Raw genomic sequence first — 25,439 nt, 5'->3', positions numbered from 1 at the left:
GAAAATGACAACATGACAGTGAATTGGAGATTTGCTGTTAATGACAAATACGTGGACTTTCTAATCCATTAGAGGCTGTCTGTGTTGAGCTATTCAAATGACTTTTCAAGGGGAATTCAGCCACCATTTAAAGTTTGTCATGAAAAAAAAACACTTCACCCAAGACAAATCTGTTATTCTATACTGAAGGAAAATATAAACACAACATATAAAGTAAAATAAAATATCCCCGAAATGTTCCATAAGCACAAGAAACGTATTTCTCTCAAATTGTGTGCACAACTTTGTTTACATCCCTTTCAGTGAGCATTTCTCATTTGCCAAGATAATCCATCCACCTGATAGGTGTGGCATATCAAGAAGCTGATTAAACAGCATGATCATTACACAGGTGCACCTTGTGCTGTGTACAATAAGGCCACTCTAAAATGTGCAGTTATGTCACTCAACACAATGCCACAGATGTCTCAAGTTTAGAGGGAGCGTGCAATTGGCATGCTGACTGCAGGAATGTCCACCAGAGCTGTTGCTAGAAAATTGAATGTTCACTTCTCTACCATAAGCCGCTGCCAACGTCATTTTAGAGAATTTGGCAGTACGTCCAACCGGCCTCACAACCGCAAGTCTACATGATGAGATTATTGTGGATAAGACCAATAACATTTGTATTTGTCAAATGGCAGTCAAGCATCGATCAACAGAATAATAGGATAAAGTAATCCTTCTACCCCCAAAAAAAAAAAAAAAAGTGTAAAGTGGTTATCCCACTGGCTATAGGGTGAATGCACCAATTTGTAAGTCGCTCTGGATAAGAGTGTCTGCTAAATGACGTAAATGTGCCCTTGAGCAAGGTACTTAACCCTAATTGCTCCTGTAAGTCGCTCTGGATAAGAGCGCCTGCTAAATGACTAAAATGTAAATGTAATAAGACCCTCGATATTTATTGTAAAGGAGCATTAAGATCACTATGTACTTTCACCACCCTGTGAAGTTCATCGTAACTTATTTCATCTGTAGCCTAACAAACTGCATGGTTTCCTGAGTTCTAGTGGGAGGGACCACCCGCCATATCATCGAGTGATGAACAGTCATTGGTCTTTTATAATCAGATCACATTGTGACGTCACAATGTGGGCCAAAATTTCCATCCCACCTGAACAGGCTGAAATTCCAGGATTTTCTTTTCAAACAGCTCTTACACAAAAAGGGCATTATCATCACGTTCACAATTTCACAGTATTATTTTGACCTCATAGTAGTGCCGGGATGATACCAGTAACTGCACTTCCCCTTTAAACATTTTTAGACTTTGCCAGACTGACTGTCTGACTGACTGAGCTACCATAATACCCATGTCTTGTCCAGAAACAACCCCTACCCCCCTACTATCCAGAGTCTAGACACTTGTGGAGATCTGAGAGGGATTGGTGGGTGGTGACTTGGTGAGGGCTCCACCTTTAACCTCTGATAGGCTTGGTGGAATTTTGGGAGGTATTGCTTACGCCCGTCTAAATCTCTCAGATCTAGGGGTAGGGGATAGGGGTTGCTTCTGGACAGGACCCCACAACCCTCCGGGTGTGTGGTGGACCTACAACACAACTCGAGGCATTGGTTGGATGTTTCATTCCCATTGCTATACAAACACACGGATTTGCACAGGTGTAAGCTGGACACACCCACAGCACCTTATCAGGCTGATCAGACAGGTCTGGGTAGCTGGAGACCTGCTGTAAACAGTGGAAATATAAACTAGCTAGGGGCATATCTCTAGCCTAGCAATATTTACTGCTGTTTGGCTGTATGGCACCATTGAATAAGATGACCAATGGTTAGTTAGGTAGCTAAGATATATCAGTCAGCTAACCATTTACAGTAACAGCAGTTCATTAATAAAGTCAATACACACAATCTTATGCAGAAATGTAGAAAACGTACTTTATCTTGGCACTGTGGTACGGTGTGGGCAGCTATTAATCGATTAATGAATAGATAATTGATTAATATATTCATAGAATGAAGTTAGAAGGGTGAACTCCTACTTCTAACGGACAGGAAGTGTTGGCTGTGCACTTAACCAATGACAGGCATTCCACATTTAACTCCACCCACATGTGAAAATCGAAATATTACGTTTTTTTGTTGTATATGCAAAAACGGAAACAAGCACATTTTTTGTTTTTTCTATTTCTATTCAAAAACAAATTTTTAAAAAACGTTCCCGATTGCTCCATTTTAACTCGGGAAAACAAATGATCAAAACTTACACGGACCGTAATCTTACCTCAGGAATCTTGACATAATGTTGTCCACCACAAAGGCTAATTATCTTGTCCGCCACAACAACATAGACATTAAAATGTTCTGTCAATTCTCCAGATCAACATTCATCCGTTCACTGTGCAGTATCACACCCGCTCTTTATCACTTGACCGTCATTCAGAAAATCCTTTCCTGGATCAGCTGATGTTGCACAATATTGTTCCCACATAACTACACAGCTGGACATTAAATTCGCATCAAACAACTATTATGCATCATTATTGAAGAACCCCGTTAATGACAGCGTTTTTTTGTTTGATTCATCTTGTTAATGTTGCTCTTTCTGTTAGAAGCATTTTGTTTTTGCAATCCATACATTTTGGATATGTGTCCATTGAAAACTGTTTTCACACCGTAACATAGGGAGATACCAAATGTTACTTCCGAGTTTTCCATACAAAAAAAGAGGGTAACTCTTCATTTTAAGGAGTCCTTATTACAGTGTAATTACACTGTAACAAGTATTGCAGTTAATTTTAATAACTCATAGTTACACTGTAATAACAATATGTAACTGGTGGTAATTGCAGTCTGTAATTACAGGGGGGGTGTAACAACGAATGCTTGCTACAAGTGGGCAAGTTTCCACTACATTCACCAATTTAGCGTTCAATTTCTTCTCAGCTGTATCCGGTTCAGTAATAACTATCACAAGGTTGGAATCTCTTGTGGAGAGATGCGCTGGGAGCTCAACGGGCTCTAATTATCTACCCGTGAATGCAAACTCTTCAAAATGTCCACTCGATGTTGTTGCTAGCACTGGCCCCCCAGAAAATGTGTAACCATCTGGGTTAACTTGGTTGAGTTTACAGAAACAGATCTAACTGACTAGGGTCTACCATATACGGGTGTCATCTCAGATGATAATCATTAAAAATATATATTTATAATGAATGTGTACGTTACCAATTATGACAACCTGAACCATCCGAATTTAAGAGGATAGACCCACAAGTACGCCACAGATTACATATAATATCTGCATAAGTGCAATGTAATTACTAGGTGTTAAACGGGATTTAGCTAGTGAAAAGGATGTGTGTCTTGGGGGTTACTTAGCTGTAATAACGTGTGCTCATACAGTACATTACCCATCCTGACAACCTGGCCCTAATTTTAAAGCTTTTGGAAGAAAGTAAATAAACACACTAGTACACCACAGAGGACATGTAATATCAGTATAAATACAACGTAATTAATAGGTGTTACACAGAATTTAGCTAGTTAAAATTAAGTGTATTTCTATGTAATTACTTATTACCAAGTGAAAATACCTAAAAAAAAAGATGAGCTTGTACTTTAGTCAACTTTATTGTAACGTGTAAAAAGACATTACATTTCTCACAAAATAATAAGGATTTTTATTGTTAATTAATTAGATTAGATTAAACAAAGATACAGGCCTACTCAATAACATAAATCTGTAGCCTACAGAACGATGAGTAGCCTAGAGATCATAGCCTAGATCAACTCCAGTCCTGGAGTATCTCCAACAGTACACATGTTTGTTGTCGCCCCTGACAAACACACCTGGGCTTGATGATTAGTTGAAAAATTAAATCAGGTGTGTTTGTCAGGGGCTTTAATAAGAGTGGGTACTTTTGTGGGTACTCGAGGACTGGGTGTTGGAAAACACTGGCATAGGTAGATCATTTAGAAAAACGTGATTGTCTTTTTCGTTGCTTTTTAACACAATGGAAATTGACAACTGTCTTTATCTATTTATTTATTGTAAACATTTCCTCATCCAGGAGTCTGAGACCTTGTAGGAATCTGTGAAGAAGAAGAATATATGACACTTACCCCTAGTTATCATCATCATGATTTCTATAGTTTAGGCACATAGCTAGACCTACCTAGCTACCTAGCTAGTTGGTGTGTTATCCCACTAGCAATAATAGTGCTTGCTAACACTAAGTTAGCTAGTGTTTAGCTACCTTGAAAAGGAACTAACGCTACTCATAATGTGTTGACACAAGTAGCTAGCTAGATAGCTAACATTAACATGCTGGGTGTGTCATATTATACCCACATTTTACCCAAGGTTCAGGGAAGATAAGACCATCGAGCCCAGCTAAGGTAAGCTAGCTAGTTAGCTAGCTAGTAGCGACCATAGCATAATAGACAGGTTTAGCTAGCTAGCTAGTCAAGGTTAGTTAATCCCCCAAAACTCAACACATTGCATGGAAAGTCTATTTTGTAGATCAGGGCTCTCCAACCCTGTTCCTGGAGTGCTACCGTCCTGTAGGTTTTTACTCCTACCCTAATCTAGTACACCCGACTCTAATAATTAGCTGGTTGATAAGCTGAATCAGGTTAGTTACAACTGGGGTTGGATTCAAAGCCTAAAAGAGGGTAGCGCTCCAGGAACAGGGTTGGATAGCCCTGCTGTAGATGGTAACTAGCTAGCTAGCCTAGTTGGTAGGTCAAACAAAAATGCTAATGTCGTATATGAAGATTATGACTTTGTTAATGTTTTTAAGTGGAATCTGAGAGGAGGTTTATTTGGCAGAAAGAGAGCCGGTTTTAGTGTGACGCCACATACAAAATACAGGAAGTGTGTGTTGTAGACAGGGGATTGGACAGTAGAGGGAGCCACCCATATCTTGGGAAGATTATATATACTGGGTAAAAAGGAAGAAGAGGTTAGAGCGGCCATTGCAATCTGGGACGCCGTTCTCCGGGTGATCTTGACACCTGTAAACTCATGCTGAAATCTTGTGATATGAATAAAACTTATGATCAAGGTTCAGTATGAGCGGACTCCTTTGTTTGACAGCAATAATTGCCAGCATTGACTCGATACTACACTAGCTAACGTTTTCTAGCTAGCTACAGTTAGCTAGCTAGCCAACACTTGGCAAGCTAGCAAACTCTAGCTAGCTAGCTAACTACCTATGCTAAATTGTCCAGCAGAATTCATTTATTCAAAAAAGCTAAACAAATTGCATGGAAAACGTACTTTCTCGACCCAGACCTGTGACATTAAATGAGAATTCTGGATCCGGACCTGCTTGGGTCCCGGGTATTCGGGTACAGGTGGATCTGTGAAGACCTCTACCCTGTGGCACCCTTCTATCGACCTCAGCCACCTGAAGAAAGAACAGCAAGAGCTGGTGAAGAACTGTACGAAGAGTCTGCAGCCTGGAGCCACGTAGAGATGGAGACATCGGGTGTATCCCCAGTCTACAGCCTGGAGCCACGTAGAGATGGAGACATCGGGTGTATCCCCAGTCTGCAGCCTGGAGCCACGTGGAGATGGAGACATCGGGTGTATCCCCAGTCTGCAGCCTGGAGCCACGTGGAGATGGAGACATCGGGTGTATCCCCAGTCTGCAGCCTGGAGCCACGTGGAGATGGAGACATCGGGTGTATCCCCAGTCTGCAGCCTGGAGCCACGTGGAGATGGAGACATCGGGTGTATCCCCAGTCTGCAGCCTGGAGCCACGTGGAGATGGAGACATCGGGTGTATCCCCAGTCTGCAGCCTGGAGCCACGTGGAGATGGAGACATCGGGTGTATCCCCAGTCTGCAGCCTGGAGCCACGTGGAGATGGAGACATCGGGTGTATCCCCAGTCTGCAGCCTGGAGCCACGTGGAGATGGAGACATCGGGTGTATCCCCAGTCTGCAGCCTGGAGCCACGTAGAGATGGAGACATCGGGTGTATCCCCAGTCTGCAGCCTGGAGCCACGTAGAGATGGAGACATCGGGTGTATCCCCAGTCTGCAGCCTGGAGCCACGTAGAGATGGAGACATCGGGTGTATCCCCAGTCTGCAGCCTGGAGCCACGTAGAGATGGAGACATCGGGTGTATCCCCAGTCTGCAGCCTGGAGCCACGTAGAGATGGAGACATCGGGTGTATCCCCAGTCTGCAGATGGCCATCAAGCTCCTGCTGCTGAGAGGGTGGATCGTCCATATCCCTCTGCGCCTGCTGTGTGTGTCTGTCATATAGACGGGACCCCTACAACTGTGCATCAACTACAGGGCTATTTAATCAGAAGACCGCCATCTCACTGCCTTCATCACACCGTGGGGACTCATCGTGGGTGAGGATCCCCTTTGTGCCGACGAATGCTCCTGCAGCATTCAAAAGGGGGCATGGAGGAGATGCTGGACTCAATGCGCGAAGATGTATCCCTCAACCTGGATGACGTTCTCTGCTACGCCAAGTCCTTTGAAGATCATGTGGAGGGAATGCGGAGAGTTCTGAGAGCGCTACAACGCCACGGGGCGAAGCTGAGACCAAGTGTGAGCTGTTCAGGCGGGAGGTCAGATACGATTAGCAGATGGAATCAGGATCGACCCGAAAGACCTGGAGGGAGTCCGAGCCCTGAGAGATCAAACCCCCAACACCATCAGAGGTTTTCACAAAATGCTGGGATTCCTAAGCTACTATCAGAGCTACATCCAGCTGAACCACGTTAATAACTACTCCCAGTGAAAGGTCACACAGCAGAAGTGTCAGCTGCCAAGCCATGCAAAGAGAAGGGGAATGGTGCCCAGTTGCCATCCAGAACTCCAGTGAGATGGACGGAGGAACACCAGACTAATCCTGGCCTATCCCGACTTTGACCGAATCAAATCAAATTGTATTTGTCACATGGGCCGAATACAGGTGTAGACCTTACCATGAAATGCTTAGTTACAAGCCCTTAACCAACAATGCAGTTCAAGAAATAGAGTTAAGAAAATATTTACTAAATCAAATAAAGTAAAAAAATAAAAAAAAAAGTAACACAATAAAATAACAATAATGAGGCTATATATGTAAGGGATCGGGGGTTGGCTGGGTCTAGACAGAGTCTGACACTTCCCCGATCTACAGAGAGGGGGAGTCATCAGACTCGATCTGGTTCACCTGAGTTCTGAGCACACCTGTCCGTAATTAGGGTAGGATAAAAGGTGTGCTCAGAAGCTCAGTCGGCGCGAGGTATTGTTCCATTGTGACTTGCTAAGCGTTTTGTTGAGAGAGAGAGAGAGAGAGAGAGAGAGAGAGAGAGAGAGAGAGAGAGAGAGAGAGAGAGAGAGAGAGAGAGAGAGAGAGAGAGAGAGAGAGAGAGAGAGAGAGAGAGAGAGAGAGAGAGAGAGAGAGAGAGAGAGAGAGAGAGAGAGAGAGAGAGAGAGAGAGAGATTGTTGTTTTTCATTACCCGTGTATCCGACCTGTGCCTTGTTGTTTGACTCCCCGTATTGCTTAATCCTCTGCTTGTCTACCCCAGTGATTACCGTCCTCTGATCCTGTGCCTGTGCCCTCGACTACGACTAAGCCCGCTCCATTGGTACCTCTGCCTGTCTATGCCTGGCCCGGTTTTGACCACAGCCCGCCCGACCACGATTAAGCTATTCCCTTGTCTGTACTCTAATAAAGCATCGCTATTCTGCGATTGGCTCTTACCACTCTGTCCGAGTATTCATTACAATATACAGGGGGTACCGGTACCAAGTCAATGTGCGGGGGTACAAGTTAGTTGAGGTAATTTGTACATGTAGGTAGGGGTAAAGTGACTATGCATAGATTTGTGCAAAGCAATGATGATGGCACGTGTTTCCTTGCAGGTAACCATGGTTAACAGAGGAAGAACAATTTCAAGCACCACCCTCCTTTTAAAGCTTCCAGTCTGTTATTCTAACTCAATCAGCATGACAGAGTGATCTCCAGCCTTGTCCTCGTCAACACTCTCACCTGTGTTAACGAGAGAATCACTGACATGATGGCAGCTGGTCCTTTTGTGGCAGGGCTGAAATGCAGTGGAAATGTTTTTGGGGGATAAAGTTCATTTTCATGGCAAAGAGGGACTTTGCAATTAATTGCAATTCATCTGATCACTCTTCATAACATTCTGGAGTATATGCAAATTGCCATCATAAAAACTGAGTAAGCAGACTTTGTGAAAATTTATATTTGTGTCATTCTCAAAACGTTTGACCACGACTGTAGTGTCAAATTGCAAAAATCTCTGAAGCTGGAGACACTTATCTCCCTCACTAACTTTAAGCATCAGTTGTCAGAGCACCTTACCGATCACTGCATCTGTACACAGCCCATCTGAAATTAGCCCGCCCAACTACCTCATCCCTATATTGTTATTTATTTTGCTCATTTGTACCCCAGTATCTCTATTTGCACATCATCTCTTGCACATCTATCATTCCAGTGTTAATACTAATTGTAATTATTTTGCACTATAGCCTATTTTATTGCCTTACCTCCATAACTTGCTAAATTTGCACACACTGTATATATATTTTCTGTTGTATTTTTTTTGACTTTGTTTTGTTTTACCCCATATGTAACTCTGTGTTGTTGTTTTTATCGCACTGCTTTGCTTTATCTTGGCCAGGTCGCAGTTGTAAATGAGAACTTGTTCTCAACTGGTTTACCTGGTTAAATAAAGGTGAAATAAAAAAAAATAAAAAAAAATAGTGTATCAATATATACACACTGTACACCACAGGAGGCTGCTGGGGGGGAGGACGACTCATAATAATGTCCAGAATGATTTAAATGGAAGGGCATCAAACACCTGGAAACCATGTGTTAGATGAATTCCACTCCAGTCATTACAACGAGCCAGTTCTCCCCAATTAAGGCGCCACCAACCTCCTGTAACCGTACACACAATGAAATGAGTACAAGCAAATGTTTTCCATCTGGTAAAAGCTACTGCACTGATGCCGATACAACACCGCCCTCTGTCTTCCGCAGCATGCCATTGCAGGCTGCCATTATGGTCACGTGATGACAACACTGTAGTCAACGTAAACAGTCAGCTAGCGTTTTTGCTAGGGAGCAAACTGTTCTTTGCGTTTGATAGCTAGTTTACTGTATTACCGCGTTATTACACGAATTAACACGATTTAATGAGATGTACCAGAACTTCGTAGATGTTTCTCTCTTAACGATTGCATTTGGTTGAAGAAGCCAGCTTTACCAACAAGAGAGCTTAGCTATCTAGCTAACGTTGGCTAACGTTAACTGTCTTGTGTAACGTTACCATGGACCAATACAGTATTTTGGGTAGAATAGGAGAAGGAGCCCATGGCATTGTTTTCAAAGCAAAACATATCGAGGTATGGATAAAAATCAGTTTCTTTGACTTAACTCAGCTAGCTAACTAGATGTCTACTGTAGATTGCTAGCTCTTCTTTGGCTCGCAGACAGTCAAGCCATCATCAGTAAATAGGAACTTCTCAACTTATGTTACCGTCTTTTCTCTGTCGTTTAGACTGGAGAGACTGTGGCTCTGAAGAAAGTAGCTCTGAGAAAGCTGGAGGATGGGATCCCCAACCAAGCCCTCAGAGAGATCAAGGCTTTACAGGAGATTGAAGACAACCAATACGTGAGTTATCGATATATAGCCTAAACCCCTCAGAATGTTGCCCAAGTTCAATTGTATGATAGCACATGCACCCCCTCACATTTAGCAAGCCACCGCTAATCCGTGAGGTTGTACTACACGGCTACTCACGAGAAACACTTTCTTTCCATCCCCGTGTGTTGTCGTAGGTGGTGAAGCTAAAGGATGTGTTCCCCCACGGTACAGGGTTCGTCCTGGTGTTTGAGTACATGCTCTCCGACCTCTCCGAGGTCATCAGGAACTCCCAGAGGCCTCTCACCGAGTCACATGTCAAAGGTTACATGATGATGCTGCTCAAAGGGGTTGCCTTCTGCCACGAGAACTCCATCATGCACAGAGTGAGTGTTGACGCACAATGTCACGTCACTCCCGTTCTTATAAACACACACACATACACATTACTGTGTGTTGTTCCCTGGTTATACGCTATAATAAGGCGCTGTGTTTGTCTCTCTGCAGGATCTGAAACCAGCCAACCTGCTCATCAGCTCTACAGGTCATCTGAAGATAGCAGACTTTGGCCTGGCCAGACTCTTCAACAACAATGGAGAGCGCCTCTACAGTCACCAGGTGGCCACCAGGTACACTACATACCATAGAAACCAGACCGCTTCTACAGTCACCAGGTGGCCACCAGGTACACTACATACCATAGAAACCAGACCGCCTCTACAGTCACCAGGTGGCCACCAGGTACACTACATACCATAGAAACCAGACCGCCTCTACCGTCACCAGGTGGCCACCAGGTACACTACATACCATAGAAACCAGACCGCCTGTACAGTCACCAGGTGGCCACCAGGTACACTACATACCATAGAAACCAGACCGCCTCTACAGTCACCAGGTGGCCACCAGGTACACTACATACCATAGAAACCAGACCGCCTCTACAGTCACCAGGTGGCCACCAGGTATACTACATTCCATAGAAACCAGACCGCCTCTACAGTCACCAGGTGGCCACCAGGTACACTACATACCATAGAAACCAGACCGCCTCTACAGTCACCAGGTGGCCACCAGGTACACTACATACCATAGAAACCAGACCGCCTCTACAGTCACCAGGTGGCCACCAGGTACACTACATACCATAGAAACCAGACCGCCTCTACAGTCACCAGGTGGCCACCAGGTACACTACATACCATAGAAACCAGACCGCCTCTACAGTCACCAGGTGGCCACCAGGTACACTACATACCATAGAAACCAGACCGCCTCTACAGTCACCAGGTGGCCACCAGGTACACTACATACCATAGAAACCAGACCGCATCTACCGTCACCAGGTGGCCACCAGGTACACTACATACCATAGAAACCTGACCGCCTCTACAGTCACCAGGTGGAAACCAGGTACACTACATACCATAGAAACCAGACCGCCTCTACAGTCACCAGGTGGAAACCAGGTACACTACATACCATAGAAACCAGACCGCCTCTACAGTCACCAGGTGGCCACCAGGTACACTACATACCATAGAAACCAGACCGCCTCTACAGTCACCAGGTGGCCACCAGGTACACTACATACCATAGAAACCAGACCGCCTCTACAGTCACCAGGTGGCCACCAGGTACACTACATACCATAGAAACCAGACCGCCTCTACAGTCACCAGGTGGCCACCAGGTACACTACATACCATAGAAACCAGACCGCCTCTACAGTCACCAGGTGGCCACCAGGTAAACTACATACCATAGAAACCAGACCGCCTCTACAGTCACCAGGTGGCCACCAGGTACACTACATACCATAGAAACCAGACCGCCTCTACAGTCACCAGGTGGCCACCAGGTACACTACATACCATAGAAACCAGACCGCCTCTACAGTCACCAGGTGGCCACCAGGTACACTACATACCATAGAAACCAGACCGCCTCTACAGTCACCAGGTGGCCACCAGGTACACTACATACCATAGAAACCAGACCGCCTCTACAGTCACCAGGTGGCCACCAGGTACACTACATACCATAGAAACCAGACCGCCTCTACAGTCACCAGGTGGCCACCAGGTACACTACATACCATAGAAACCAGACCACCTCTACAGTCACCAGGTGGCCACCAGGTACACTACATACCATAGAAACCAGACCGCCTCTACAGTCACCAGGTGGCCACCAGGTACACTACATACCATAGAAACCAGACCGCCTCTACAGTCACCAGGTGGCCACCAGGTACACTACGTACCATAGAAACCAGTTTGCCTGATTCACTGCAGGCTTTTCATGGGCTGTGATCTTTTTTTTCTCCACTAATTGGTCTTATGACCAATAACATCGGTACTTTTCACATCAGATCTTTTTCAGAGCTGATCTGATTGGTCAAAAGAAAAATGAGAGTGAAAATCAGAATTGTGCTGCCTGTGTAAACATTTACATTTACGTCATTTAGCAGACGCTCTTATCCAGAGCGACTTACAGTTAGTGCATACATTATTTTTTTTATTTTTTTCATACTGGCCCCCCGTGGGAATCGAACCCACAACCCTGGCGTTGCAAACGCCATGCTCTACCAACTGAGCTACCTCCCTGCCGACCATTCCCTCCCCTACCCTGGACGACGCTGGGCCAATTGTGCGCCGCCCCATGGGTCTCCCGGTCGCGGCCGGCTACAGCAGAGCCTGGATTCGAACCAGGATCTCTAGTGGCACAGCTAGCACTGCGATGCAGTGCCTTAGACCACTGCGCCACTCGGGAGGTCGCAGCCACGATGTCTTAGCTGAGGGAATCATTACTTACTTACTTAGGTCCAGCCCTTTTTGGGGAGCATAGGCCACCAACGACTCCCCTTCCATCGCACTCTGTTCAGAGCGGTCTTCTCCAGCTCGTCCACCCCTTGGGTATTAATAAGAAACAATAATGATCATGTTCTGTATATGTTTTCAGGTGGTATCGAGCACCAGAACTGCTTTATGGGGCAAGGAAATACGACGAAGGTGTAGATCTCTGGTAAGACGATTCCATTTCTCATGTCACTGATTGATTGATTAATTAATTGATTAATTAAATCTATCAAAAAAAATATTAATTGATTTGATGCTTGCTTTGATATCATATCCTGTAATAACAGTTCAGTGAGAGTGCATAAAGAGAGAGCTCGGAAAATCAGCCATTTCTTATCATCTACTGTATATACAGTTGAAGTCGGAAGTTTACATACACTTAGGTTGGAGTCATTAAAACTCGTTTTTCAACCACTCCACAAATTTCTCGTTAACAAACTATAGTTTTGGCAAGTCGGTTAGGACATCTACTTTGTGCATGACACAAGTAATTTTTCCAACAATTGTTTACAGGCAGATTATTTCACTTATAATTCACTGTATCTCAATTCCAGTGGGTCAGAAGTTTACATACACTAAGTTGACTGTGCCTTTAAACAGCTTGGAAAATTCCAGAAAATGATGTCATGGCTTTAGAAGCTTCTGATAGGCTAACTGACATCATTTGAGTCAATTGGAGGTGTACCTGTGGATGTATTTCAAAGCCTACCTTCAAACTCAGTGCCTCTTTGCTTGACATCATGGGAAAATCAAAAGAAATCAGCCAAGACCTCAGAAAAAAGAATTGTAGACCTCCACAAGTCTGGTTCATCCTTGGGAGCAATTTCCAAATGCCTGAAGGTACCACGTTCATCTGTACAAACAATAGTAGTCAAGTATAAACACCATGGGACCACGCAGCCGTCATACCGCTCAGGAAGAAGACACGTTCTGTCTCCTAGAGATTAACGTACTTTGTTGCGAAAAGTGCAAATCAATCCCAGAACAACAGCAAAGGACCTTGTGAAGATGCTGGAGGAAACAGGTACAAATGTATCTATATCTACAGTTAAATGAGTCCTATATCGACATAACCTGAAAGGCTGCTCAGCAAGGAAGAAGCCACTGCTCCAAAACCACCATAAAAAAGCCAGACTACGGTTTGCAACTGCACATGGGGACAAAGATCGTACTTTTTGGGGAAATGTCCTCTGGTCTGATGAAACAAAAATAGAACTGTTTGGCCATAATGACCATCGTTATGTTTGGAGGAAAAAGGGGGACGCTTGCAAGCCGAAGAACACCATCCCAACCGTGAAGCACGGGGGTGGCAGCATCATGCTGTGGGGGTGCTTTGCTGCAGGAGGGACTGGTGCACTTCACAAAATAGATGGCATCATGAGGAAGGAAAATGACGTGGATATATTGAAGCAATATCTCAAGACATCACTCAGGAAGGTAAAGCTTGGTCGCAAATGGGTCTTCCAAATGGACAATGACCCCAAGCATACTTCCAAAGTTGTGGCAAAATGGCTTAAGGACAACAAAATCAAGGTATTGGAGTGGCCATCACAAAGCCCTGACCTCAATCTTATAGAAAATGTGTGGGCAGAACTGAAAAAGCGTATGCGAGCAAGGAGGCCTACAAACCTGACTCAGTTACACCAGCTCTGTCAGGAGGAATGGGCCAAAATTCACCCAACTTATTGTGGGAAGCTTGTTGAAGGCTACCCAAAACGTTTGACCCAAGTTAAACAATTTAAATGCAATGCTACCAAATACTAATTAAGTGTACAGTCGTGGTCAAACGTTTTGAGAATGACACAAGTATAGGTCTTCACAAAGTTTGCTGCTTCAGTGTTATGAGATATTTTTGTCAGATGTTACTATGGTATACTGAAGTATAATTACAAGCATTCCATAAGTGTCAAAGGCTTTTATATTTATGCAAAGAGTCAATATTTGCAGTGTTGACCCTTCTTTTTCAAGACCTCTGCAATCCGCCCTGGCATGCTGTCAATTAACTTCTGGGCCACATCCTGACTGATGGCAGCCCATTCTTGCATAATCAATGCTTGGAGTTTGTCAGAATTTGTGGGTTTTTGTTTGTCCACCCGCCTCTTGAGGATCGACCACAAGTTCTCAATGGGATTAAGGTCTGGAGAGTTTCCTGGCCATGGACCCAACATTTTGATGTTTTGTTCCCCGAGCCACTTAGTTATCACTTTTGCCTTATGGCAAGGTGCTCCATCATGCTGGAAAAGGCATTGTTCGTCACCAAACTGTTCTTGGATGGTTGGGAGAAGTTGCTCTCGGAGGATGTGTTGGTACCATTCTTTATTCATGGCTGTGTTCTTAGGCAAAATTGTGAGTGAGCCCACTCTCTTGGCTGAGAAGCAACCCCACACATGAATGGTCTCAGGATGCTTTACTGTTGGCATGACACAGGACTGATGGTAGCGCTCACCTGGTCTTCTCCGGACAAGCTTTGTTCCGGATGCCCCAAACAATCGGAAAGGGGATTCATCAGAGAAAATGACTTTACCCCAGTCCTCAGCAGTCCAATCCCTGTACCTTTTGCAGAATATCAGTCTGTCCCTGATGTTTTTCCTGGAGAGAAGTGGCTTCCTCGCTGCCCTTCTTGACACCAGGCCATCCTCCAAAAGTATTCGCCTCACTGTGCGTGCAGATGCACTCACACCTGCCTGCTGCCATTCCTGAGCAAGCTCTGCACTGGTGGTGCCCCGATCCCGCAGCTGAATCAACTTTAGGAGACGGTCCTGGCACTTGCTGGACTTTCTTGGGCGCCCTGACTCCTTCTTCACAACAATTGAACCTCTCTCCTTGAAGTTCTTGATGATCCGATAAATGGTTGATTTAGGTGCAATCTTACTAGCAGCAATATCCTTGCCTGTGAAGCCCTTTTTGTGCAAAGCAATGATGATGGCACATGTTTCCTTGCAGGTAAACATGGTTAACAATTTCAAGCACCACCCTCCTTTTAAAGCTTCCAGTCTGTTATTCTAACTCAATCAGCCTGACAGAGTGATCTCCAGCCTTATCCTCGTCAACACTCTCACCTGGGTTAACGAGAGAATCACTGACATGATGTCAGCTTGTTTTTGGGGGATTAAGTTCATTTTCATGGCAAAGAGGGACTTCTGACCCACTGGGAAAAGCTGAAATAAATCATTCTCGCTACGATTATTCTGACATTTCACATTCTTAAAATAAAGTGGTGATCCTAACTGACCTAAGACAGGGAATATTTACTAGGATTAAATGTCAGGAATTGTCAAAAACTGAGTTTAAATGTATTTGGCTAAGGTGTATGTAAACTTCCGACTTCAACTGTAACAGTAGATCAGATGGCAGTAATGATAATGGTTTTTCCTGTAGATCAGATGGCAGTAATGATGAGGGTTTTCCAGTAGATCAGATGGCAGTAATGATGAGGGTTTTTTCCTGTAGATCAGATGGCAGTAATGATAAGGGTTTTCCTGGTTGCCGTTCCACTAAAGACAAATCAAATGATGTCTCTATTCGGCTGCGTTTACACACTATTCTGATATTATTATTTATTGTTTTGACCAATCAGAGCTGCTCTGAAAAGGGTCTGATGTGAAAAGATCTGATGTGATTGGTCAAAAGATTAATTAGTGAAAAAAAAGATCAGAATTGGGCTGCCTGTGTAAACAGAGACTTCTAGTCTGTGGATATATGTGGTCTAAAGGTGATGATATCTGTTGGTTTAGCTGCTTTCACCTACCTGATGCTTAACCCCAATCCTCTTCTGTATGTGCTGTGCATCCACAGGGCAGTGGGGTGTATCTAACCCCAGTCTTTTCTGTCCACAGGGCAGTGGGGTGTATCTTTGGAGAACTTCTGAATAGCTCCCCTCTGTTCCCTGGAGAGAATGACATTGAACAGCTGTGCTGTGTTCTCAGAGTCCTGGGGACACCCAACCAGCGCATGTGGCCGGTGAGCCTGCTCTCTGTCCATCTGTCCAACTGTCCATACACACAATATGAGGGATATTCTACTGAATATTCGGTAGCAGTGGTGGAAAAAGTACTCAAAAGTCATACTTGAGTAAAAGTAAAGATACCTTAATAGAAAATGACTCAAGTAAATGTGAAAGTCACCCATTAAAATACTACTTGAATAAAAGTATTTGGTTTTAAATATACTTAAGTATCAAAAGTAAATGGAATTGCAAAAATATACTTAAGTATCAAAAGTGAAAGTATTAATAATTTCAAAATCCTTGTATTATAAGAATCCCGCTATGCCCTCCGACGAACCATCAAACAGGCAAAGAGTCAATACAGGACTAAGATTGAATCGTACTACACCGGCTCTGACGCTCGTCGGACGTGGCAGGGCTTGCAAACTATTACAGACTACAAAGGGAAGCACAGCCACGAGCTGCCCAGTGACTTCAAGACGAGCTAAACCACTTCTATGCTCGCTTCGAGGCAAGCAACACTGAAGCATGCATGAGAGCACCAGCTGTTCCGGATGACTATGTGATCACACTCTCCGTAGCCAATGTGAGTAAGACTTTTAAGCAGGTCAACATTCACGGATTACCAGGACGTGTACTCCGAGCATGTGCTGACCAACTGGCAAGTGTCTTCACTGACATTTTCAACATGTCCCTGACTGAGTCTGTAATACCAACATGTTTCAAGCAGACCACAATAGTCCCCGTGCCCAAGGACTCTAAGATAACCTGCCTAAATGACTACCAACCCGTAGCACTCACGTCTGTAGCCATGAAGTGCTTTGAAAGGCTGGTCATGGCTCACATCAACACCATTATCCCAGAAACCCTAGACCCACTCCAATTTGCATACTGCCCCAACAGATCCACAGATGATGCAATCTCTATTGCACTCCACACTGCCCTTTCCCACCTGGACAAGAGGAACACCTACGTGAGAATGCTATTCATTGACTACAGCTCAGCATTCAACACCATAGTGTCCTCAAAGCTCATCACTAAGCTAAGGATCCTGGGACTAAACGCCTCCCTCTGCAACTGGATCCTGGACTTCCTGACGGGCCGCCCCCCAGGTGGTAAGGGTAGGTAACAACACATCTGCCACACTAATCCTCAACACGGGGGCCCAGTCATCCTGACTGGTTGCATCACCGCCTGGTATGGCAACTGCTCTGCCTCCGACTGCAAGGCACTACAGAGGGTAGTGCGTACGGCCCAGTACATCACTGTGGCCAAGCTTCCTGCCATCCAGGACCTCTATACCAGGCGGTGTCATAGGAAGGCCCTCAAAATTGTCAAAGACTCCAGCCACCCTAGTCATAGACTGTTCTCTCTGCTACCGCACGGCAAGCGGTACCGAAGTGCCAAGTCTAGGTCCAAAAGACTTCTCAACAGCTTCTACCCCCAAGCCATAAGACTCCTGAACAGCTAATCATGGCTACCCAGACTATTTGCACTGCCCCCCACCCCATCCTTTTTACGCTGCTGCTACTCTGTTAAGTATTTATGCATAGTCACTTTAACTCTACCCACATGTACATATTACCTCAACTACCTCAACTAGCCGGTGCCCCCGCACATTGACTCTGCACCGGTACCCCCCTGTATATAGCCTCCATACTGTTATTTTATTTTACTTCTGCTCTTTTTTTCTCAACACTTTTTTGTTGTTGTTTTATTTTACTTTTTTATAAAAAATAAATGCACTGTTGGTTAAGGGCTGTAAGTAAGCATTTCACTGTAATGTCTGCACCTGTTGTATTCAGCGCATGTGGCCAATACAATTTGATTTGATTTGATTTATTATGCAAACCAGACAGCACAATTTTATTTTCTTTAAAAAAAAATATGGATAGCCAGGGGCACACTAAAATGCTCATACATTAATTTACAAACAAAGCATTTGTGTTTAGTGAGTCCGCCAGATCAGAGGCAGTAGGGATGACCAGGGATGTTCTCTTGATAAGTGTGTGAATTGGACAATTTTCCTGTCCTGCTAAGCATTCAAAATGTAACTAGTACTTTTGGGTGTCAGGGAAAATGTATGGCGTAAAAAGTACGTTATTTTCTTTAGGAATGTAGTGAAGTAAAAGTTGTCAAAAATATAAATAGTAAAGTAAAGTACAGATACCAGAAAACTACTGAAGTAGTACTTTAAAGTATTTTTACTTAAGTACTTTAGTAGTACTTTGAAGTACTTTACACCACTGTTCGATAGTAGTTATAAAAATGGGTTAACTGTCTGTCAATCAAAACAAACGTATTGTCTTAATGTTACTCTGTGCATTCTGCATCATTCAGTCCAGTCAACTGCGAGCATTCTGAATGAAATGAAATCAATTATTGAATTTAATTGAAGGAGCTTGTGTGATTCTAGGACATTCATTGTCTGTGTCTGTCTCTTTGTCAATTCAGTTCAATTCAATTTAAGGGCTTTATTGGCATGGGAAACGTATGTTAACATTGCCAAAGCAAGTGAAGTAGATAGTAAACAAAAGTGAAATAAACAATATAAATATTAACAGTAAACATTACACTCAGAAGTTTCAAAAGAATAAAGACATTTCAAATGTCATATTATGTATATATACAGTGTTGTAACAATGTGCAAATAGTTAAAGTACAAAAGGGGAAATAAATAAATATAAATATGGGTTGTATTTACAATGGTGTTTGTTCATCACTGGTTGCCCTTTTCTTGTGGCAACAGGTCACAAATCTTGCTGCTGTGATGGCACACTGTGGTATTTCACCCAGTAGATATGGGAGTTTATCAAAATTGGGTTTGTTTTAAAATCCTTTGTGGATCGCTGTAATCTGAGGGAAATATGTGTCTCTAATATGGTCATACATTTGGCAGGAGGTTAGGAAGTGCAGCTCAGTTTCGACCTAATTTTGTGGGCAGTGTGCACATAGCCTGTCTTCTCTTGAGAGCCAGGTCTGCCTACGGCGGCCTTTCTCAATAGCAAGGCTATGCTCACTGAGTCTGTACATAGTCAAAGCTTTCCTTAATTTTGGGTCAGTCACAGTGGTCCGGTATTCTGCCACTGTGTACTCTCTGTTTGGGGCCAAATAGCATTCTAGTTTGCTCTGTTTTTTTGTTAATTCTTTCCAATGTGTCAAGTAATTATCTTTTTGTTTTCTCATGATTTGGTTGGGTCTAATTGTGTTGTTGTTCTGGGGCTCTGTGGGGTCTGTTTGTGTTTGTGAACAGAGCCCCAGGACCAGCTTGCTGAGGGGACGCTCTAGGTTCATCTCTCTGTAGGTGATGGCTTTGTTATGGAAGGTTTGGGAATCAGCTCTTTTCTGGATTTTGATCATTAGCGGGGTTTGGCCTAATTCTGCTCTGCATGCAAGGCTATGCTCACTGAGTCTTTTTTTAATTTTTTTATTTCACCTTTATTTAACCAGGTAAGCCAGTTGAGAACAGGTTCTCATTTACAACTGCGACCTGGCCAAGATAAAGCAAAGCAGTGCAATAAAAACAACACAGAGTTACATATGGGGTAAAAAACTGTCTGTACATAGTCAAAGCTTTCCTTAAGTTTGGGTCAGTCACAGTGGTCCGGTATTCTGCCACTGTGTACTCTCTGTTTGGGGCCAAATAGCATTCTAGTTTGTGCTGTTTTTACAATGTGTCACGTAATTATCTGTTAGTTTTGTCATGATTTGGTTGGGTCTAATTGTGTTGTTGTCCTGGGGCTCTGTGGGGTCTGTTTGTGTTTGTGAACAGAGCCCCAGGACCAGCTTGCTGAGGGGACGCTCTAGGTTCATCTCTCTGTAGGTGATGGCTTTGTTATGGAAGGTTTGGGAATCGCTTCCTTTTAAGTGGTTATAGAATTTAACGGCTCTTTTCTGGATTTGGATTATTAGCGGGTATCGGCCTAATTCTGCTCTGCATGCATTATTTTGTGTTTTATATTGTACACGTAGGATGTTTTTGTAGAATTCTACATGCAGAGTCTCAATTAGGTGTTTGTCCCATTTTGTGAATTCTTGGTTGGTGAGCGGACCCCAGACCTCACAACCATAAAGGGCAATGGGTTCTATAACTGATTCAAGTATTTTTAGCCAGATCCTAATTGGTATGTCAAATGTAATGTTCCTTTTGATGGCATAGAAGGCTCTTCTTGCCTTGTCTCTCAGATCGTTCACAGCTTTGTGGAAGTTACCTGTGGCGCTGATGTTTAGGCCGAGGTATGTATAGTTTTTTTTTATGTGTTCTCCAGGGCAACGGTGTCTACATGGACTTAAAGGAAGGGAAGCTAAGGTACACAATAGTAGGTTTTGGTAGACAGAAGGTGCTCTTTGCTAAAAGGGGTCAGTTGCTTATCGTAAAGAAAGGAGGTCCAAGGCTCTTCGTATAATTCATTAAAATGCCTTTGCTGACATCTAGTGGACATTTGGCTCTAATGCCCTCATCTGTGTTTGGACTGCTGTGGTCCATGTTCACTGTGATCTGGTGTCCTATACAATAGACGGCTCTCCTACTCTTAACACTTTGCCCGGTCATATTCAAGGTTAGAACAACTTTTCTCGGAGTTCTGATGCTTTTAGCCTTGAGTTGCATATTTGATAACATATCTACAGTATTTCACTTTTTTTAAGTGTTATAGTATTGCTTACTAGGTGTTGTCCAATGAATGATGTAACCACTCCCTCTTCAAATCAGGGTTGATTAAAAAGAGGACATTGTATTGTCATATCTTTGTACTCCCTGACGAAGGCCATGGATCTTTTTTTAGAACTCCTTTATTTTGTCTTATTTTTGTCTCACTGAGATTTACTGTCAGGGCCCAGGTCTGACAGAATCTGTGCAGAAGATCTAGGTGCTGCTGTAGGCCCTCCTTGGTTGGTGACAGAAGCACCAGATCATCAGCGAACAGTAGACATTTGACTTCAGATTCTAGTAGGGTGAGGCCGGGTGCTGCAGACTGTTCTAGTGCCCCTCGCCAATTCATGTCTCTCTCTCTCTCTCTCTCTCTCTCTCTCCGCAGGAGATCACAGAGCTGCCTGACTACAATAAGATCACCTTTAAGGAGAACCCTGCCATCCCTCTAGAGGAGATAGTCCCTGATACCTCGCCTCTGGCTGTGGACCTGCTCAACAAGTTCCTGGTCTACCCCTCTAAACAGAGGATCAGTGCCAGACAGGTCAGAAACCGTTATAGAATAACAGAATATAACTTCCCAAAAGCTGTATAGAAATGAAGCTTTTTGTTTGCGTTGATAGATAAAAAAAATACCTATACTTCAAAATGAAAGTTTTGAAAGTTGAAAGCCAAAATGAGAGCCTGGTCATTTCAGATCTGTTTGTGCTGTCTTGCCGACTCCTATAGTCCATGTCTAGTTCCAAAGATCTGGGATGACCAGGCTAGAAATGAGAGGTTAGAACAGAAGTTAAGTCTGTCTCACACCCCCCCCCCCCCCCCTCCCCTCCCCCAGGCCCTGCTCCATCCCTATTTCTTCTCTGAGCCCCTGCCAGCCCACCACTCGGAGCTGCCTATCCCCCAGCATGGAGGGAAACATTCCCGTCAGCGACTCCAGCCTCCTGTAGAGTTCTCTGTAGATCTGCCCCTCTCAGAGAACCTGGTGGACCCTGCTCTGGTCCAGGGACACGCCTGGTGTCTGTGACTGACTGGCCTCCATGCTTTTCATAGCCTGGGTGGGAGTAGCACTATGTTTGACCGTCAGAGCCTGATGTTACCTGCTCTGGTCCAGGGACACGCCTGGTGTCTGTGTCTGTTCTTCATGTTCGTCCTAGCCTGCTTAAACCAGGGGTGTATTCACTAGAAACCAAACGGGACCAAACGGAATTTGTCCAATAGAAACCTTTGTTCTCGTTGCAAATAATTTTCCCGTTGCAAAACGTTTCGCAACGGTGTACGACTAATGAATACAACCCAGAATGTAGCCTGATGTATCCTGCCCCGGTCCAACGACACGCCTGGTGTCTATGACTGACTGTTCATCCTAGCCTGAGTCCAGATCTGTTTGTGCTGTTTTGCCAACAGAATTTGCTGTCATTGTTATGGGCGTGGAGTTGGCAAGACAGCACAAACAGATCTCGGACTCAGGTTATGTTAATTGCACCATATAATATTTATATTGGTATTTACATTATCTTTGTACATAAGATGCGGCAGGTAGCTCAGTGGTTAAGAGCGTTGTGCCAGTAACCGAAAGGTAGCTGGTTCTAATCCCAGAGCCGACTAGGTGAAAAATCTGTCTTTGCCCTTGAGCAAGGCACTTAACCCTAATTGCTCATGTAAGTCGCTCTGGATAAGAGCGTCTGCTAAATGACTAAAATGTAAATGTGATGTGAAAGCCATGTGGTTTTCTTCATCAGTGTGTTCATGTTGCGCTGTGTGAGACAGTACTGCCAGCCTGGCTGCCTCTTGCTGCTCATTGATACACTTGTTATCAGAGTTCAGCGGACATCCCTCCCTATAGCTGTCTGTCCGTCCATCCACCCCTACTCCCTACAAACCCATCTGAAGACTCATGTCCTCTCTAAAGCTCTCTCCATTGTCCCTCCCTATAGCTCCATCCATCCACCCCTACTCCCTACAAACCCAACTGTAGCTCCCTATTCCTCCTTGTTCCCTGTCTCTGCCTGTACAACGTAGAGGCCTTCAACAAGTCTCCCTATTCCTCCTTGTTCCCTGTCTCTGCCTGTACAACGTAGAGGCCTTCAGCAAGTCTCCCTATTCCTCCTTGTTCCCTGTCTCTGCCTGTACAACGTAGAGGCCTTCAACAAGTCTCCCTATTCCTCCTTGTTCCCTGTCTCTGCCTGTACAACGTAGAGGCCTTCAACAAGTCTCCCTATTCCTCCTTGTTCCCTGTCTCTGCCTGTACAACGTAGAGGCCTTCAGCAAGTCTCCCTCCATTTTGGCCTGCAGGATAGTGTGCCACTAATCCTCCATTTTGGCCTGCAGGATAGTGTGCCACTAATCCTCCATTTTGGCCTGCAGGATAGTGTGCCACTCAGCCAGCCTGGCATTGTTCAAAAGCTATAAAGGAAACTCTGCTGATATCTCTCTATAGCATGCAAAGGCAGACAGCTTGGTCTGGTCTAGGTGCTATTTATAGAACTATACTGGTTATCTTTCATTGTCATGACTTTCACATATTGCTATTTTGACAATGAGACTTTGGCCTCTTAATGGATATTCCTGTACTGTAGTATGCAAAGAAACATGCTTCTATAAATGTGGTCTCTAAATACATTTTACATTTTTAGTCATTTAGCAGACGGTCTTATCCAGAGCGACTTACAGTCAGTGTAAAAGATGAGTGTACATCGATGTGATTGATACAGGTGGATTGAACTGCTATGAAGTACTTTGCAATGCTTTATCCTATAGAATGATTTGTTAAATTGGTATCCACCTCATTTTCGAATGTTGCTATTGGCACCGCAAACAAACGGAATCGATGGATCCGACTTCCGCTTTACCTCCATATGCGTTGGCACAGTAAATGATTCGAAGGAGTCCATTTATAGAGCATCAAAGTACAGTAAACAGGTGTAGCGATAAACTATAGGGCTACCTAGCCTAACTATAAAACGTCTGTGAGCATCCACAGTAGAGGAACGTTGATCATTCTATAGTCCTACACCTGCCAATCAACTGATTAACGCATCCTAGGCTACTATTAATGAATTGGTAACAGGACAATTCAGTGCTTTCAGTGGGTTTTTATTTGTCTTGGTGACAACAGCAAATAATAAGCTACTTCAATGTACAAAAAAATAATATAGTAACTCGTATTTAAATGGAACAATTCAACAACAAACGCCATTTGGCCTGCTCATCTTTTACAGCACGTCAACATTGCCTCGTTGCTTAAGTGGTTTGCAAGTCATTTCAATTTTTTCACTGTGCTCATTTCCTCAGTCTGTCCAGTGCAACTATTTGCAATGCATCAGTGCAACGATGTTATATAACCAGCCGAAAGGGATCACACCAATACACTTTCTCTCCTCAACTTTCCCAACAGTTAATTTGGGTAATGCTGTAGGCCTGTTTTACATGCAGTAATTAGCAAGAGCAAGCCTGGTTCTTTCCCTGAAATAAGCTATTAGGCCTAGTATCAAAAATGGATCAGAATGTCCTGTAGCATTTGTAGCCTGTAGCATTTGTAGCCTGTAGCTTTTCCTGGGATTTGACGAGAAGAAGAATGGCCTATTGCGGAGAGGCTTGCATAACCTATAGCCTGTTGCGCACTGGAACAGCTGGAAGAAAGAGGCTAGTGATGTTAGGACTATTGGGCTAAATATTTACCTGTCAAAGTGCAAGAAAGAAAAGTTAACAGATTACGAAACGGCAGATCTGTGCGTTCCTCCAAGGTCCCCGGGCACGCAAAGCTCCACTATTGATTAGGCCTGCGTTTTTAGACAAGAAAATGATTCTACTTGGGCTACAGCAGCACAGTGCAATGAGGAATGTATTATTGTTATCAAGTGAGTACACAATTATATTGTCTTGAGGCTGTGCAGTGATGTAGGCTCATTTGAATAACCTCTCAAACGTCCTGTTTTTGTTTTAAGGCAACTGCATTGCCTACAGCAAGAGCGAGCGTGCGTCTCTCCTCCAGTAGGCTATTAGGAAAGAAAATGTCAAAATAACTGTCCAACAAGCTTTGTAGTCTGGCCCGAGGCTGCGGAGAGACCAAGTGCGTAATTGCGCAACAGAACAATGGAGACAGATGCTTGAAATGTTGCACATAGGCTAAATTAGAAACGTATGCGTATTAGTCCATAATTCATCAACTCAATGTTAGGCTCAATACTTCAGTGAATATATCCAGTCAGTTTTACACAGCGAAAGAAAGAAAAGCTTAATCAGATAACTAAATCATAGGTAGCATACTGAGTGCCCTCCCTCCCAGTCCCCGGGCACGCAGCTCGAAAAGCGACCCTAATTGTTTCAGATTTATAGGGACAGGAAATGTATCCT

At 44.0% G+C, this 25,439-nt stretch overlaps 1 protein-coding gene across 1 annotated transcript; it reads left to right on the top strand.

Moving 5' to 3' along the window:
- Window positions 1-9,070: 9,070 nt before the first annotated feature.
- cdk20 (cyclin-dependent kinase 20) lies at window positions 9,071-22,696 on the top strand. The gene is made up of 8 exons (XM_041845020.2): window positions 9,071-9,392; window positions 9,548-9,661; window positions 9,829-10,017; window positions 10,139-10,260; window positions 12,596-12,658; window positions 16,329-16,452; window positions 21,475-21,630; window positions 21,922-22,696. Exons 1-8 carry the CDS (start codon window positions 9,318-9,320, stop codon window positions 22,108-22,110), a joined length of 1,032 nt encoding a protein of 343 aa, XP_041700954.2. The 5' UTR covers window positions 9,071-9,317; the 3' UTR covers window positions 22,111-22,696.
- Window positions 22,697-25,439: the final 2,743 nt, after the last annotated feature.

Source organism: Coregonus clupeaformis, chromosome 24 (assembly GCF_020615455.1).
Source record: "Coregonus clupeaformis isolate EN_2021a chromosome 24, ASM2061545v1, whole genome shotgun sequence".
NCBI classification, from domain to species: domain Eukaryota; kingdom Metazoa; phylum Chordata; class Actinopteri; order Salmoniformes; family Salmonidae; genus Coregonus; species Coregonus clupeaformis.
This window is presented reverse-complemented; position numbering and strand designations above follow the sequence as displayed.

Bases quoted from the DNA above. Each gene is read 5' to 3' on its own strand.
- cdk20 (XM_041845020.2), top strand. From the start codon at position 9,318: ATGGACCAATACAGTATTTTGGGTAGAATAGGAGAAGGAGCCCATGGC. The intron at 9,662-9,828 runs GTGAGTTATCGA...GTGTTGTCGTAG, and splicing joins AGATTGAAGACAACCAATAC to GTGGTGAAGCTAAAGGATGT. The intron at 16,453-21,474 runs GTGAGCCTGCTC...CTCTCTCCGCAG, and splicing joins CCAACCAGCGCATGTGGCCG to GAGATCACAGAGCTGCCTGA.